Below are 17722 nucleotides of genomic sequence, written 5' to 3'. Positions count from 1 at the left end.
TTCATGGTTTTTTCCTAAAATGATTTAGCCTAAACTGAAAATGAGCCAAAGAACATCAAGAAAAAAAATCACTGGCTGCTTAACATGGAACAACTCAGATTAATGAGTTCTCCACCACAAAAAACATTATTGTCATTGATTCAAGCAGAAGTGTCATCTCATGTGCATCTCATGTGCATCCCATTAGAAATTTACCTGGGTCTTCCATTCACTTATAAAAATAAATTGCAGCAAGAGGCAGAGGGGTTTCCCTTGTTTTCCATATCAGGAAATACCACTTATTTCTCATTCACAGTATTCTGGATATTTCAGACACTGAGTAAACAACACAAATCTATAAAATCATGTTAAAACACTCTAATGAACATTCCTCCATTAGCATAAGCATTGGTTTAAATGAAAAACCCCTACCCTTTGCAGCATGGACTCAGACCAGGCATAGCCGTTGTGTTCCACTGCCCATTGCAGTATAGTTCCCATAATGCACAGCATGACATCAGATTGCAGGATGTTCACCAGGCTGGCAAAAAGTGGGCAGAAAGGAGGAAGAGCTGGCGGTGGAAGTGCTGAAAGGGAAACTGGCGTGTTTGACATTTCTCCAAAACTTGCAACACCCAACTGAAATGCCTCATTTAATAGCGCAACCCAAGGCAGGGGGTGGAACCAGATGACCTTTATGCTTTCTTCCAACCAAAACCCTTCTGTGGTCCTCAGGCAGAACACAGCTGCTTGATAAACAGTGCTACCAATACAGGCTGCACCATTCAACATGGCTTGTGTGTAACAGGAAAGCCAAAGGAGTAAGCTCTTCAGAAGGCTGGTTCCATGACAAATCAGATCCCTGACTATAGCCAGGGAGACATAAGGGAAACTGCTTCATTTCTAACCACCCTAGCCCTGGAATAGGCTGTTAGTTGGTATAAATGTCAGGGCAATACACATCTTGACATGTGATTCCCTCTTCTCCCATCTCTTCTCAAAAATAAATACCTGTATCTTCTCTGTTCTGTCTTTTCAGTTTTCTCTGTGCTTCCTCTGCCTGAAATAGAAGAACAATGCCAGCATTACTCAAAATCTGTACCAATATAAAACTAATAAAAAAAGCATTCACGCTTTACTACATTGTTACTGTTTTTTCCCAGCCTTAAATAAACATGAAAGCTTCCATGTCTTTTCAGTTTGTCTTATGTTCTACTTATAAAGTAGGGCACGCAACTTCAAAACTAATCTTTCCTCTTGAGCCAGCCTTGATTCTTTTCCTAGCATAAAACTGTAAGGCAAATTTGACCTAGAACGGCAGTTTCTATAAAGGTAATAGAAAATACAGATTGTTTTAAATATTTTCAGTAAAATAAGATGCAAGGGAACCCACAGACAAGCTCCTGAATGCCCACTGATTTCAACATCTCTGTATAGGACACAGGATCCAGTGGCACAGAATTCACTGCAGAATCTCAGGCAAATTTTGTTAACATTCTCAAATATCCACCTGGTAATATTTCTTCACAGAAGTAAGCTTTGGAAAAAGGCAAACAAAAAAAAAAAAAAAAAAGAAAGGTACAAAATAAGCCCCGGGAAGTTAAACTACTAGTTACCTTTGATTGCTCTGCCCTTGAAAAGTGATAGAAATACAGATTGAAGGTCTTGGCACATTCTGGTTTTAATTCATACAGCCCTCTGCCTGTTAATCCAGGTTTCCTACAAAAAACCAAAGCAAACAAAACACTTTATGTCCACTGGTTCTTAACATCTGAGAATAAAGAGTTAACTAGAACAGCTAAAAAACACTGCCTAACAGGCACTGCAGAAATTAAGTAACAGTATTAAGAATTCTGCACATGATTAAAGCCATGGGAAATCACCATGACTCAGCCCTCTTTCTTTCATTCTCTCATTTTCACAAATGGAGACATTCAATTCCTAAAGTTGAATCATTAGAATAAAGGGAAACATACTTGAAACATGCCACTTCTTCAATCACACTTTCCATCCCTGTCTCTCTGTTCTCCTACATGGAGGGAAAAGACAAGACAGCATGTTACTGGAGTTCTTGGAATAAACACATTCAAATATCATACAATACTAGAGAAAGCATATAAAATGAATGTAATGACTTTGTAAAGTCATATTACTGGCACTCAAGAGAACACTAAACCACATAACATGAAAATACATTCAGGAACACCATCTCTGCAAAAGGGTCTTTGAAAAAGTCATGCCATTCTAAATGGGTCATTTGTACTGCTTTTCCCTGTCATAACGAACTAGGATGTAACAGTAGCAGAAGAAAACTCTACGTTAGCTTGCTCAGCACATTTTTACAAGACACAGCCAGCATTTCTGATTTCTAGGCCTTTAAATTGAAATAAATACTGGACAGCTAAAAAGACTAGTTACTGAAAAATGCTGAAACAACCACAAAAGGCAGCATGAGACATCAGCTCAAATATGTAACAACACTTCACACACAAATTTTCTTTCAATATTCCCATCCCCTTCCACCAATGCATATTTCATTGCAGTTACCAGGCCAGGGAAAAAGTATTTAGGACTGACAATATAATTTAGAGCTCCAGCTTAAATCGAATTTTCTGTTTCATACAATCCTAAATTAGTCTTAAATAATTTTGAAATTTGACTTTTCAAATAGTTTCAGTTTAAAATATTTAGAAAAAAGTAAAATATTTCGTAACTTATCATTAAAATTATTACCAGCACAGGAAAACATAAACTTTGGAATTCTAACTGTCTTCAAAAATAATTTTTAAAAGATTGCTTCAAAAATACTAAAATGAGAAAGGGAAGCAAGCTTTGCTGTCCTACAGAATTACTCATAATAGAATTCAGAGAAATTATTCTGCTCATGTAAATGAAGCATTTATGTTACACAAGTCATAATACAGTGTCTGATTCCATGTCTTTGCACTTATTGTTAGGTTTTAAAATATAACAGCTTATATTTCTGGATAGTTCTAACAACCCACTTCCATACATCTAATTCAGGGTGTACGAGCAGCCTGCAGAGGCTGTTGGCCAGATGGCCTGATTAGAAATAGTATTAAAAAGAGATAGGAGCTGAAGAAGCTCTCAGATTCCTGCATCTTTCATATGTTGTTCCTTCTTTGCCTCTTTCCTACCCTTGCCATGAGAACTACTAACCTGTACTCATGCTAACCTTGCTCTGAGCGTAATCATGCTGCTCTCATTCCACATTAAGTGACATGAGTTTGCATAAGACAATTTTTCAGCAATCAGCCTTATCAAGTGGAAGCTGGTTCCCCCCTCCACAGCCAGTTACTTACATCTTCAGGGAGTGCCTTTACCAATTCACTGTGAGCCATTGGCCTGATGCTCAGCTGATGGATGATCTCTCGCTTGATTTCATCTGTTGCATTTACCTGTCCTATTCCAGGGCTGAACCTTTCACCTGTAGAAATAAAATACACCTCTTTTTTTGGTTTTTAAACATGTTTTTTAGCTTTTTCTCTAAATTAAAGGCTGGAAAATAGGGTGCCTTCTGTGAAATCTTGTGTTCACCCACCAGCGTTCAAAAATTCATTACATTAATCTAAGCTAGTTCCAAGGCTTTTCTCCTAGGAAAGAAGGCAGAGCTACAGAATGTTCACAACAGAACTGAACCTGACACAGCAATAAAAAATTGCCCAGATCATTAAAGAGCCTAAATTTAAAAAATTAATTAAATATGTTTTGAACTTACCGACAATCATTATAATGAGGTATAGCATCTCTTCTATAAGAGTGTTATTTTGTTGAACAACATCCTGAAGTAAAACAATAAAAAAATACATTTTTCAATAATTATTCCATATGCTGAAAATACTTTTTCAATTATTCAAAACATTGCCTGTTTTCACCCTTAGTACTCCCAAACTGAGCTATGCTGAAGCACAGTCATAAGTGCAAAAATAATGCAACATTTTCTGACATTTACCAGTTTGACAGGTAAAAACATTTATGCATAGTTCAAACTGGCCAAATGAAGTTAAAATAGGATAAGTTTTGCTTTTTTATCAAGAAATAGCTCTGTCTCAGTACAACAGCATCAGATACACTTTGAAAAACAAAATTTAAGATTTTCTATTGCAGTAGTGCATAAAATACCTTGTTAGTATTTTCTGTGCTAAATCTTTTGCCATAGTCTGGAGTACTAAATATCTGATAAAGTTCAAAGCGACTCAGCATTATCATCAGGAAGTGATTTGGATCCATCATAGACACACCTGTCTATTAAAGAAAAAAAAGATTATAAAGAGAAAACAGATCGGGTGTTATCATAGCATGTTTGCATATTTACATATGATGTTCACTGTGTATTCTTTATAAAATTAATTCCTCTCTCAATCCTACGAATGAAGACTTAACATTTAAGTTTACTCTCTTAGGACACCAAGAACAGAACTGTAAGCCCATTTGACAAGCAGAATCCTATGCTTTATCAAGAATTTCTGAAGCCCTTTTGAGGGCATCATGCAAAATATTCAGGATTACTCCTTCTATCTTAAGCAGTCTAAGCAAACTTCAGTGAAAGACTTTTGTTTGGTTGTTTTTATCTCTAAAATTTTGTTCGTGCTAGCTGATCTTCTAGCAGGCATAATATTACTTAGTATATACCACCGAAGATCTTAACAACAAAACCCAATCCTCTAAAGAAAGGCTGAAGACTGTAGAGCAAAGATTCCAAAACCTTCTTGGAAAGAAAAAATACTGAAGTTTCAATGCAGAACAAACATCGACTTTGAGAAATTGCCATTTCTGAAAATTACTGGCTGAAGTTTTTTCAGTTTATTAAACATGTTATCTAAATTTGCCAATTACAAATATTTGTTGCTAGTTAACTACTGTTAATGGGACCATCTTTAAAACAGAATAAATTTCCAAGAAAGCTCAAGGATATCTACCCAAATGAACAGCTGAAAATTATAATTAAAAATCAGTTTCCTGAGGCTTGATCTGCCACTATGTCTGAAAGCAGAAGCATCTTGGGGCATGTTTATCTTATTGGGTACAGGCTAACTCCAGTTAAGATTTGAGGGACTTCCTGAGAAAATATTTTGCTGTCCAGGTGAACTATGCACCCCAAGCTGCAAATTTTAGGTTGTATTGCTCTCAAGCATTGCATCTGCCACACAGCTGAATAGATTTCCACATTAGCAAAATCTGTTCTGAAGGGGAAAACCAAGAAAATCAACACATACACTGACTGCATTTCTGATAACATGCAGACTCATGAAACTGCCAATGTAGCACCACCCATTAGTTAAAATATCACATTCTTGAAGATACGGCATTTATACACTAACCAGAAAATTCTGCACTTTTCAAATTGTAGTTAAAAAATAAGTATTACAATAATAGTTATTTCCTTCTAAAATTATGCCATAATTATGTAGATAAAATAAGAAAATTGAAGTCCTTCCACAAAAAAATAGACATTTTTTCTTTAAAAAGGTTCTGATGAAGATAAACATAAACACAAAGACATCCTGAAAATACTTGAAAAAATGCAAACTGGTATACATGGTTACCTGAAGCATTACTATGTCCTTGTCAAACATCTCCCTCCTGCACTTCACATTATGATAGTAATAAATCTGAAAAAAATACCCAAAACACCACACCATAATCATTAACACAGATAATATGTCATCTAAAATTATTTTACTTCTGTAAAAAATAAACTTTGCTATACTGTGTTCATAAACAAAAAATGAATCTGTAATTTGAAAAAATTACATAATTTCATCTGTATGCAAAAAGCTTTTTATAGAGCACAAGACAATCATAGTTGCTGGCTGGGCTGTAGTGATGCAATGTCTGAATTGCATAAACTTATAAGCAAAAATCTTTTTGACCTCTTTAGCTTATTTTTAATATATTTGTTTAGCAATTAACTGTTTGAAATTCACAGGACAGAAAGCCCTTGCAGTTGGGGAAATGTTTTTTTTTCGCTCCATGAATTGCTCTTTAATCATCTGAGATACCATCTCTCAGGAATTGCCAGTGTCAGCAAAATGTTAATATTGTGACAAGAGCTACACTTAACCCAAACCATCCCGGGAAGGAACTCAACAGGACTAAGCCAGACGTCAGCAACACCACAATCACTGCATGGCACTGAAAGGTGGGAAAGTTTGGTTCTACCACAAGACAAGAAAAATAAATAGGGCTGGCAAGTTTCTGCATAGGCCTGGAAACAAACTCAGCACGCTAAAGTCTCCTCTAGACACATACCATTTATTCCAGAATTAATGAAGACAGATAGGTATGCCTTCCCTTTCTTTTCTATCATAATAATCCACACATATAGATGCCCATTCCTATTATCTGGGAAAGATCCAAAAGGAGCTGGCTGAACATGAGCTCTCCCCATAGCCAAAGTAAAGAGAAAGGACTTGCAAACTGTGGGAGTTATTTTATCTCAACTAAATGAAGCTCTTTAACTTCAAGATCCCGACAACCAGGAGAAATTAACTCAGAGACTTATTTCACTACCAAAAGCTATGCTGAAATTCCAGATTTGATGTGTGTCTACAGCACTACGGGCACTGCTACAATTGTACATAACTAGAGCTCTTTTTGCTCTAATGACAAGGACACCACCTTATGAAGATCCTTCAAGAGTCAAGAAGTGTCAGAATATAATATATTTGAGCAGCTTAATTCAGTCTCCTAGTAAATATACATTGCAATTATCTAATGGAGTTGAGGGCTGATGGGACTGAAGGAATTTTCTTGCAAATAAATCAAGTTAACACCTCACAGAATTAAACCCTATTCCTGTTATAATCTAAGTCTTGCTGAGAAAATCACTTGAGACAATCACCCTGGTGGGTGGTACTGACACCACAGTACCCATTTTATAGCTGTTATGCTTGAAACACCTAATTTATACAAACACTGAGAACATAAGTTTAGAAATTAAAGTCTCCAAAAGTATTAGAGCTAAAAGCCAAAAACCACTTTGTTCTACACTGCTTCTAATGCTTATGTGGGGTCTTTGGATTTCAACTACTTTATAAATATAAACAGCCATACCATAATGCTGCATATTTTTATATCTGAGACACTTTTATGTGGAGGTGATGAATGCATTACCACGGATGCGCAGATCTAATTCTGCACTTCCAACTGCCGCTTGCACAGTACACAGTAAAAAAGCTAGGACTCATTAACTGCATTAACTAAAACTCTACACAGCCAGCACTGATTTCAGCAGCTACTGCAGCAGTTCTGAAATAAAAAAGCAACTTCTGACTAAAAAAAATCAGACTAGTTTAAAAGCAGAAATACTCAAATGATGCCAGTGCTGATAAAAATGCCTACCACATTGCCTTCCACAAGACTGACATAAATAAAATTACAAATCAATACAGAAACAGAAGGTTTTGGGGTCTGAAAGACCAAGAACTCCCTCCATACTCCACCCTGGTCAGGTCCCACCTCGAGTGCTGTCTCCAGTTGTGGGCCCTTCACTTCAAGAAATACATTGAGGTTCTTCCAGGCAACCAGCGACAGGACAAGAGAACACAGCCTCAGGTTGTGCCAGGGGAGGTTCAGGCTGGACATCGGGAAGAATTTCTTCACGGAAAGGGTTGTTAGAAATTGAAAAGGACTGCCCAGAGAGGTGGTGGAGTCACTGCCCCTGGAGGTGTTCAAGAAGTGACTGGACATGGCCCTTAGTGCTGTGGTCTTGTTCACAAGGTGGTGTTTGGCAAAGGGTTGGACTCAATAACCTCAGAGGTCTTGTTCAACCTAATTGATTCTGTGATTCTTTGAAATTATCCTGAGAGAGCTATCAGAAAAGAGTGATTCTCTACAGCTACTGTGCACTTACCTGATTAACAAGAGAGAAGCCATTCCTTCTCCACATCCCTGCATGCACTTGGGCACATAGGACTAGGCATCGTAGAGGATGTTCTATTAACATGGGTGGGCTAAGTTCACTCTGCATTAAGAAAATGCAATATTTTGATGTACACAGAGAAAATAAAAGAAAATGGGGCTGAAATGAAGGAGGATGATATTTGTGATCATTAAAATATCTGGGCACTACAAAAGGCAAGCAAATCCAACAAACAAGTTAGATGAGCCTATTCACAATCTTTCAAATCATTGTTAATCACCCTTACATTCTGTCTTTGCTCCACACAGCTACTGCATGAGGGCTTTAGTTTATTCCTAAAGACAGTAGCTTTCATATTTTAGAACATCAACACCAGCAATTTAATAACACTGTAATTTCATTTATTTCATTCAAAGGTTAAGTACTACTTCTTTCCAAAGACACTGAAATTTCTTCTCCCAGTTAGATTTTATCCTCTTCCATTCCACTTTTTTTGACTACCCCTTAAAGAAATAGCGTATCAATAAGAACAGGCAGCAGGCAAGAAACAGCTGGGGAAGAAAATTAGAGCCCAAGGAGAAGGAATCAGATCCTGACTGGGGTTCCTAAAAACAGTTTCTATTACAAAAAGGAGGCTATGTGACCTGAGTCTTAGTTACCTTAGAGAGCAATACTGCCTGTCTATGCGCTAGTCATGAATATCTAGATATTAATCTTTTAAGAGGTAATTTTATGTATGAAAGATATCCTCTCTGAGTAGAATTCACAGTACAAAGGCCCTTTGTTTTATTTAAAATCATCCTACATTTACATGACCAATTTCATGTTCAGCATTAATTGTATTTAATGAATATACAACATTTAATTACATACCAGGGGTAGCAGCTCTGGAAACTTATATGCCACTTCTGTTTTACTCAGCAAAACATGCAAGCCTACAAAAAAAAAAACACGAAAAAACCATACAGAATATTACGTACAATATTTTATGTAATTAAAACAGGACAAAAAAGGTAATCTGATTTACTCGCAGACCATTTTTCTGGACAGCGACAAGTCTCCAAATTTATCACCTTGGAGCTACACAGTTATTTCCTGAATAAACATATTACAAAGAATATAATTTAAGAGAATTGAAGTTTTCCCTTTGTATCTGCATACACTTGCAGTACAAGTGAGATTTTTGCCTTTTTTTTGACTCTGTCATGTACCCACAGTGAGAGCCAAGAGTCCTTCATCTGTCAGGACAAACAATTAACAGCAGATACCTCATCCTTTTTATCAGTCCTTGGGGGGGTCTATAAAATACCTCAGGAACTAGAGTAAGGCCCCTACAAAACACATGAAGATTTTCTGGTTTGCTTTCTTTTGAAGTTACAAAGACTCTGCTCAAAGATTCAAATATTTAAAGCCATTTGACACTGAGCTGCATGACACTTTACCTAAGAATTACCTTTTTCATTTCATTATTTCTGAATTTATTTTTATCACATTCTTTCTGATTCTGTAAACCAAAATTCACTAAGTTTTTTCAACACAACTGCTGAACAAGATAGGCACAATATGAAGAGAAAGGCATAGCTCAATTTTCTGCTGACACATCTGTTTGATAAATCTGTTCTCTAGCAGAATGTTGATTAGTCTATTCAAGATGACAGCTAAACATGTTCCCAAACAGTCAACCACAGTCCACATTTTGTTGAAGTTCTTTTGCATCACTCAAGTGGCAAAAGCAGCAGTAGCTGCCTATAATACAAATCTAGAGGCATGAGACAATCTCCCCAGTGTGAATGATAACAAGTTTTCTGATGATTGAGAACATCTGGCCCAGAAGCTACCAAACAGCTAGAAAATGGCCAAAATACAGGTATTAAACAATGCTTGCGTGTGTCTTCATGTACACACAAACACAAATCACATCTGCAGAACATTTTTCATTTCCTGAAATATTTTTCAACTGTTCATACCTGCAAGTAAACGAGAAACTGGGAGATGAATGCTAACTTTTTCCTGAGAAACGCAGTATCTGATGGTCTCAACTGAATGTCCACACATACTGAGGACAATAGGCTGTTCTCCATCAGTAAACCCACTATGACACTGCATCAACACAGTCAGGCATTTCTTGTAAGCTTCAATCAATACTTTTTCCTAAAAGAAAGATTGCAGTTTAAAGAGATTATGACAAAACCACAGCTCTGAAAAATAATACAGACAACGTAATTAAGACCCTGAAGGGTTTGCAATTTTTAACTTTAACAACAGTCCTGCAAAATTAAGATAAGGAATCCAACAAAAGAGCCAAATTAAGGAGGACACAAACTGCAAAACTGGTACTGGTATCTCTGATTAGAAAAGTACACACTAGGATGTTGTTTGGGTTTGGGGTTTTTTTGTAATTGGGTTGGGGGTTTTTTTGTAACTGACATTATGGCAACTTTCTGAGGAACGGTCATGCTAGGCTAGTAAAAGCTGTATGTTAACTACCAGTAACAGATTAAAGCCAGCCTGAATGTTCAGGTATTCCAGGATCACTTATTCCACAGTCATATTTTACCTTGCTCAAGTTCTGAAATCCTGAAACACTTAGGGAGCAAAAACATGATTTATAATCAAGCAGTATCTGGTAGATCCAGGACCTACTCCCCCATTCCCTCCTCTTTGAAAATTATAACCTGATAGATTTGTGATAATCACAATCTTCAGATTGTGATTGTGACAAAACTCTCTGCAGTACTTGCAAAAGGCTCAACCATGTTTTTTTATGAACCGGTCAGTACAAACCACACCTGTGTTTAAATACAGTAAAGATTTGCATTTCCTCATAGAAGATGCCCTTGGCTTATGGTGAAATTGTGTTTAGGTCAATTTTTACATGTATTAATATTTGGGTTTTATCCCTATTCACACAGAAAAACAATTCTGAAGGAACTTACATCTAATGCACACCAGTCCTGCATCATGGAAATAACAAGTGTTAATTTCATCTGCAGTGTAAATGCTGCTTCCCACTCTGGTTCCATTTCAATGTGTTGTCCTACTTGGCGAGTTATTGGATCCATACCCTAGAACAAGAAGAATTACACATTTCAACAATGTATCACTGAAATACAGTGACAGCATTAGCAGAGGTGTGAGACAGTGGTTAGCTATCCTTATAAACATATTGGTGCTGCAACACATAAAAAGAACCTTGGGGGAAAGAAAGGGAATGAAATCACAAGTGAAGAGGTCTATTTGTGTGTCAGGAACAATTTATTCCTCAATACAAGGAGCAACTCTGCTGACACTTAAGATAAACCAGATTTTGCTCACAGAATTAATTGTCTTGTCTGCCTCTACAAGTGCAAAATATGCCCCAAATTACACTTCTCATTTTGAACTGCTCTTCCTTTCCGTTGTCCTCTACAACATTTTAAGAAGTAAGGCAAGATGTTATGTTTTACAAAACGCAATGGCTCCAAAAGTGATACTGCACTGAAGTTATAAAATGAAGAACAGATCAAATTTCTTCTATTTTGACATCATAATAGCTAACTTCCTGCTTAAATTTTGCCAAATTTTGTAATTCACAGATTTACGTACCTGCATACATTTGAGTAATTCTAAGAAGGCATCAAAACCCTCCAGGAACTTGCGTCTCAAGTCATCTGACCACTCCGTCGGCTTACTTATCAGCACGTACCTGGCGAGATTAGAAAGATGCAAGCGTTCATTTCTGACTTTTTTTTAAACTCCTCAATTTCTCAAATCAGCACATAGTTAGTATACTTACTTGAGATCCAAAATAAGGCTTTGGACACGCCTGAATTTGAAAGCCTGCAGAGCAGTGTAACGTTCAAACTGAAACCTGCCTTGGATGTCACGGTGCCTTAAGTGGTCCATGAAAGTTTTGATGATAGTGGTCATGAGATTCTCTTCTGTTATTAGCATTCGAGCCTATGCCAAAGTACATTGAAACTTGCTGTAATTCACAGACACAGCTAACAAGATTTTCACACTGCACCATGAAGCTTATAAAATACATTATTTTTTTAATCCAAAATAATTACATCAATAATTAGAACAGAACACCAAAAAGCACTCTTTTCACAGAATCACAGAAGACAAAAAAAAGGAATCTAGTCAAAAATTATCATAAGCCAGATTTCTTTTTTCATTTCCTTTCTGTACAGAAGTCTGTCTATGGTAAGGCCCCTGCTAACCTATATAATTATGGCAAAAGACATGTTATTATGTGTCTTATAATGAACTTGTACCTCCCTTTAAGTATGTGTTGTCTCTTCTCATATAGTTTAAGCCCTTTAGGGGAGTGACAGCTCTTCTGTTTTCTGTGGACAAACTGTCAAGAGCTGTGGTGAGCAGAGCCTCTTGTGAGCCAAGTAAGGAACTGCAAATGCAACTTCCACATGGAAATTTCATGAAATAAACTCCAATTTTCCTCAAGGTCTACTGCATATATCCATGTGTTGTATGAAACAAATCAGCCAAGTCTGACAGATTGCCATCATCACCCAGCCTAACCTAACCCAACTTCACAAGAGAGGAGGGGGCACTGAGTTACTCCCAGCTCCTACTCATGAACACTTCCACAATTCCCCCATTCTGTTGGGGCTCCAGGTTAAATGGGATGAGCCTTGCAATCCTTGCATCTGGCTAGCAGACTCAACAATATTGGCCACTCTGATCTACCACAATGTGGCTCTTGACTAGACCTTCCAGGTTCTGCAGCTGCTAATGATAATTCAAAACAGTTTCTAAAATGCTACTGCAGTGGAGGAGAAGAATGAAATTATTAACATTTTCCATTTTCCTTCCAAAAAATCATCACCAACAGAGCTGTCCATCCACCCTCAAACCAAAAAACAGCAGCTCCTTGAGAGCTCAAACTCTTAAATTACTAAGATCAGTTTGAAAATGTCACTGGAGGATGGTGGGGTGGTTTAAACTCTTCAACTTACTCATTTAGTTAAGAATGAGTGGCTATAAATATATTAAAAAATAATAGTTCATGTGATAGAAGCTTATCATAATTACTTTCATGTCATCAATCTATCACTTTGCACAACAGTCAAAACGCATTTGCTTTGCTTTTTTTGTATGCTTTTAAAATAGAACACATATAAAAGGGGCACTGCAATCACTATGCCCTGGGAAATGTTTGAAATTACTTTTTCAAAAAGTAATATTGTTTCACCCCATCTGCCAAAGGGTAAAATACCATAACCATCTGAATATTAGTTGGTTAAGTCTAACTCTAAGTCTGAATATTAGGAACATTCTTACTGAAAGCACCACAATTAAAAGAGGCAATACAATACTGTCCTGAACCATGGGAACAAAATCCTGAGTTCCTGTTGAATTCCCATGAATATCATCCATCCCTAAGACACTGAAGAAGTTTACTCAGTATTGTGATTGCCATGCTACTATTGAATTTAAGAGCTCAGTGAAGCTTATTAAATTTGGGAGGATTCAGAAGCATTTATTTTTTTAAACAATTCTGGGTATGAAAATCAGACTTTTATTCCAGGACAGCTGCAAATTTAATTTATCTAGTTCATAATACAAGCAAAGACAGACTTAAAGGAACACTAGAACAAAAAAAAAAGAAAAGTTTCCTAAACAAGCTGGTGAAGGACCAGCAGATTTAGAGAGCTGGGAGAAGTCACAGTGCTTGTAGCATAGAAACATCGAAACAAAAGTTAACTGGAAATCTAAAAGAAGGCACTGTCTTGAGACTCAAAGTACCAAAGGAAGTAGGGAGTATCATGAGACAATTCTTGCTTGCGCTTGTGTTGACTGGAAAATGAACATAAAGTGGATCACTTATAAAACTGCACCAGAATAGTGCTCTGAAACCATGAAATGCAAACCATAATATAGACTTCTACAAACAGTAAATGTGGCTCAGTATGATGAGGAATTTAAATGTTATGTGTATGTATCTCTAAATAAATATGAAAGCACCTTTCTAAAGAAAAGTAAAAGAAAAATGTAAAAAGAAAAACCAGAAACACCCAGCCCACTCTGGGAAGCCAGTCTGGAACTTCCCAATGTTGAACGCTTTAACTTCTAAACCCATAGCAATGTATGCAAACAGTCCGACTGTTCTGCATTGCCACAGTAATGTTAAAGAAATCTGCAGCCTTGATTTATGAACCTTGAGAGGCTTTTAACAAATAAAGATTTCCTTTTTTGGTCTTTTAGTACTTACAAGTGAAGGCACTGTGAATATCTGTATCGAGAGGTCAGCAATTGAGAACTCTCTGTCGTGGTCATCTTTCATAAAATCACTCTGCAATCGCTCATAGTTCTATTAAGAAGGAGGCAAAAAAAGGCAAGGAGTGCCAACTATCAGTTTTTAAAAGAAAGCCAGGCACTACTCACCAGAGTAGGTACAGTGAAGAGTTGGACAGACAGAGCAGCCACCGATACTGCCCGTTCGTGATCATCCTCCATATAATCTCTCTGCAACTGCCGGTAATTCTAAACAACAAGGGGAAATTCACCTCTAATCCACACTGACCTGATTTTTTAACTTAAATGTCTGCTCTGGGAAACTTTAATGCCATGAAAAAGGGGAGAGTAGCTCTAATGGATTATTATTATTATTATGGTATTTTGTACAAAGAATATGACAACTTAATCTGCTCACATGTGAGATCTACTCACTCTCATTTTCACAATAAAGGCTACTATTTTATTTTCTACTCAAGAGTCTGCAGCAGAGTGAGCAGAATTTTGCAGTGCTGATTTAAAGCATTTCAAATACCAGTTACTGCAGAAATACTAATCAGCATGACTGAATTTCAGCACTGTTTCTGAGCAGTGCTATAACAGCTTATACCTCAGCAATGAGCAGCGATTAGCTCTTAACAAGTGATAGCCTGCATAGCTGAGGGTGAAGACAAAAACATCTGAACTGCTTTAGTTCTGGGGTGTCTGAAAGGCCATTTCCTTCCCAAGAGATGAGATGCCATTACAACTAATATACTGCAGAGTAAAATAAGATTTCCAGCATTTAATTTCAAGTTTTCACTTCCATAAAAAGGAAAAAAATCAGATAACAGTTCATTTAAATCACTGTATGCTAACTAGACTCTCTTCACTAGACAGTTTTAGCATTTAATTGCTCTTTGTAAGAAAGATACTTACCCTCGCAAAGCGGATAGCAAAAAGTTTCTTGTATTTCAAATCCATAAGAAGACTGCTCATGAATAACTGGTGATACACATTTCTAGCACCTGTCAAGAAAAATGAATGAAATATTGCATGTTACTATTTTCTATCAATGTATTATGGAAACATTTAGAAAAGTAAACTTCTACAGAATGAGGTAAATGTGCATTTCAGAGTAGAAGCTGCTTTGATTAAGTCTGTAAGGTGGTAGCAAAGGATAAAGAAGAATAACAAACCAAAATTCTTCAAGAGGCATTATTTATTACTCCTGTAATAAGGTAACACTGTTGAATGGGAATGTATATCATCAAATATAAGGGAAGTCAGCAAAACAAGAACAAAACTCTGTTCCTCCACAGGATAAACAGGGGATTTAGATGCGAAAAGAAGAGAACACTCTTATAAGAAGTCTTGGGAACTGCAACAAATTTTCCTAGTTGTGAACATCTCCATAAAATAATCAGCTAAGCTATCTCTGAACTTCTAATCTGTCTGGACAGCCTCCCAGAAAGTATTATCAATACAAATGATATTCATCTTCATGTAGCTTGGAAACAAATGCACGTATGCATAATTTCTTCTGTAGGTCATTTTTCAGTCAAAAGCCATGACACTATTTCCTTAATGCAGAGAACTATGGAATAGGAGAAAAAGCAGAGAAATACTGATGTTGAAATAGAAATGCAAAAGTTACTCCTTGCTTACATGAAAGACATTATCCTAATAAAACCTGTATTAAAAATGTTGTAATGCTCCATAAAAGCTGTATCTTTCAGATTACAAAATTTGCAGTGCCAGGAATACGTTCTCAAGATAAAGGCATTATCAAATGCCTTTGATAATATAATATTTTTCTCCATAAATAATATTTTTCTCCATACTACATCCACTTTCCACCTTACTTCTTACTTATTTTATTGGTACTCCAAGAAGTCCCCCAGGCAGTCATATTGCATCATTCCCTACTTGTTCTTTGTGCTTCTGTTTCTTACACCTGGCCTTACACACCCTTTCAGGATATCAAATCAGATACAGAATCAATGTTGGAATGGAAATTAACTACCTCACCTTCCTCAGAATTACAAATTTTCTAGCTAATTCCATTATACCAAACAGCCTTTCAAAGTTTCAACAGCTCTAAAACAACAGAACAGTAATTTTCACTGAATGTTCTCAGAACAGTTAATACTTCATGAACACTAACACAAGTCAAAGCAGAAAGACTCTGCCTTAATCCCTTAAAAATAGGCATTTTGGTAGATATGAAATGGATGCTTGAGATCCTATAAAGCAGACAAACCCCCGATTTCTCTATCATTTACTCAATTTCCATTAGCTATCACCATCATTTGCATATATCAAGTCAGTACTAGTTTCAGACCACTTTGAAAAATTAGACCTAAAACCAACCCCATCTCCAAACGGTCTTTGTATGTTCTTGTCTTAAATACACTTGGGAATGTATCCTGAAGGGAGAGATTGTAACAAATTAGGAAAAATTATCCGTAATACACCACAGTAAAACTGATCAAACATTAGCAGATGCAGTAAAAGGAAAACTTAGGCATAGCATTCTCTAGCATTTTCCAGAGCTCTGAGAAAACTCACCTTTCCACAGTTTAGAATCATACAGCATCAGCTTATCTACAAGAGAAGAATTTTCACCATCTGGCCCTTCTTGCAAACCAACCTGACACAATATTCGGCGAAGGCCATCTTCATGAAGAGAAATGGTACAAGTTAGTTACAGCTCAAACACAAACGTGTGCTATTTTGACATCCTGAAATTTTCACACAACACAGAAGCCCTCACACTGCCCCCTTTTTCACAACAACTGAATAACAGCACTCATATTTTGCTGATACAAACACAAATATTTCACACCTTGCAAGTTTCACACTAGCCTTATGAAACATAGGAACATAGTGAAAATCACCAAACGCAATGATTTGGTTTAAAGTTATCAAATTAAAATGTGCTTCCTTAAAAATAGCTTACTAAAATAAGAAACAGTTATACAGCAGACTAATTTCCCAGGGTTTACTTTTCCTGATTAGACTCCTATGAAAAGGAAAATATAATGCATATATGAAATGACTCATATATTCATGCTATCATTTTAAGGCTTCTCTGCATATTTTTTTCTAATGGAAAGAAGTGACAACTGTAATTATATGAACATGTAAGTCATATGCTTGCAGACAAGCAATCTGAAACACAGCACAGCCCAGACATGCTCCTGTTAAGAATGTTCAATCTGGCTTTGCACTGCAGGTAATGCATATTCCCATAGAACTATGGGACTTAAAGAGCCCTTACTTCCACACCCTGCTTGGCATCTCAAATCCTCAGGCAGAGTGGGCAGTGGCTTAGTGCTGTGTACACTGCACCATGCGCTGCATGGTGCAGTAATATACACTCTGAGAACCTCTACAGCAGTTTGGGGTTACTCCTTTTTGCCTTGCAGAGTTCAATTCCAACTACTGTTATAAAGGATAACAAATCAATGGAAACCACTGCATTGTTCAGCAATTGTCAAACTTATTCCAGAAGAAGGGATACTTGCTAGGCAGGATGTAGTGGTCAAACTTCTGACTAAGTTCCATAGCAAGGTTTTTTTGGTTTTCTTTTTTTTTTTTTTTTTTTTTTTTTTTTTTTTTTTTTTTTTAAAAGAT

General features: G+C 36.6%; 1 protein-coding gene across 5 annotated transcripts in view; it reads right to left on the bottom strand.

Moving 5' to 3' along the window:
- The window catches only part of UBR2 (ubiquitin protein ligase E3 component n-recognin 2), a 57860-nt gene that overhangs the window by 22468 nt on the left and 17670 nt on the right, over positions 1–17722 (bottom strand). For 4 of the 5 annotated variants that reach the window (XR_005955960.1, XM_041477319.1, XM_041477315.1 and 1 more), the window contains exons 9-25: positions 16655–16762; positions 15023–15111; positions 14082–14180; positions 11640–11803; positions 11450–11549; positions 10801–10929; positions 9832–10015; positions 8738–8799; positions 7856–7966; positions 5547–5612; positions 4123–4245; positions 3719–3782; positions 3303–3427; positions 1956–2008; positions 1596–1698; positions 991–1039; positions 412–566 (exon numbers count right to left, since the gene is read on the bottom strand). Coding sequence is in view for 4 of the 5 variants with exons in the window: in XM_041477319.1 (XP_041333253.1) it covers positions 412–566; positions 991–1039; positions 1596–1698; positions 1956–2008; positions 3303–3427; positions 3719–3782; positions 4123–4245; positions 5547–5612; positions 7856–7966; positions 8738–8799; positions 9832–10015; positions 10801–10929; positions 11450–11549; positions 11640–11803; positions 14082–14180; positions 15023–15111; positions 16655–16762 (1784 nt within the window). In the remaining variant the exon portion in view is untranslated. Of the gene's footprint in view, positions 1–411; positions 567–990; positions 1040–1595; positions 1699–1955; positions 2009–3302; positions 3428–3718; positions 3783–4122; positions 4246–5546; positions 5613–7855; positions 7967–8737; positions 8800–9831; positions 10016–10800; positions 10930–11449; positions 11550–11639; positions 11804–14081; positions 14181–14254; positions 14354–15022; positions 15112–16654; positions 16763–17722 lie in introns of all 5 variants that reach the window. The other variant, XM_041477316.1, reaches the window with a different exon arrangement.

Source organism: Pyrgilauda ruficollis, unplaced genomic scaffold (genome assembly GCF_017590135.1).
Source record: "Pyrgilauda ruficollis isolate IOZ18807 unplaced genomic scaffold, ASM1759013v1 scaffold4, whole genome shotgun sequence".
NCBI classification, from domain to species: Eukaryota; Metazoa; Chordata; class Aves; order Passeriformes; family Passeridae; genus Pyrgilauda; species Pyrgilauda ruficollis.
The sequence above is the reverse complement of the archived record's forward strand: the minus strand, read 5'-3'. Positions and strand labels throughout refer to the sequence as shown.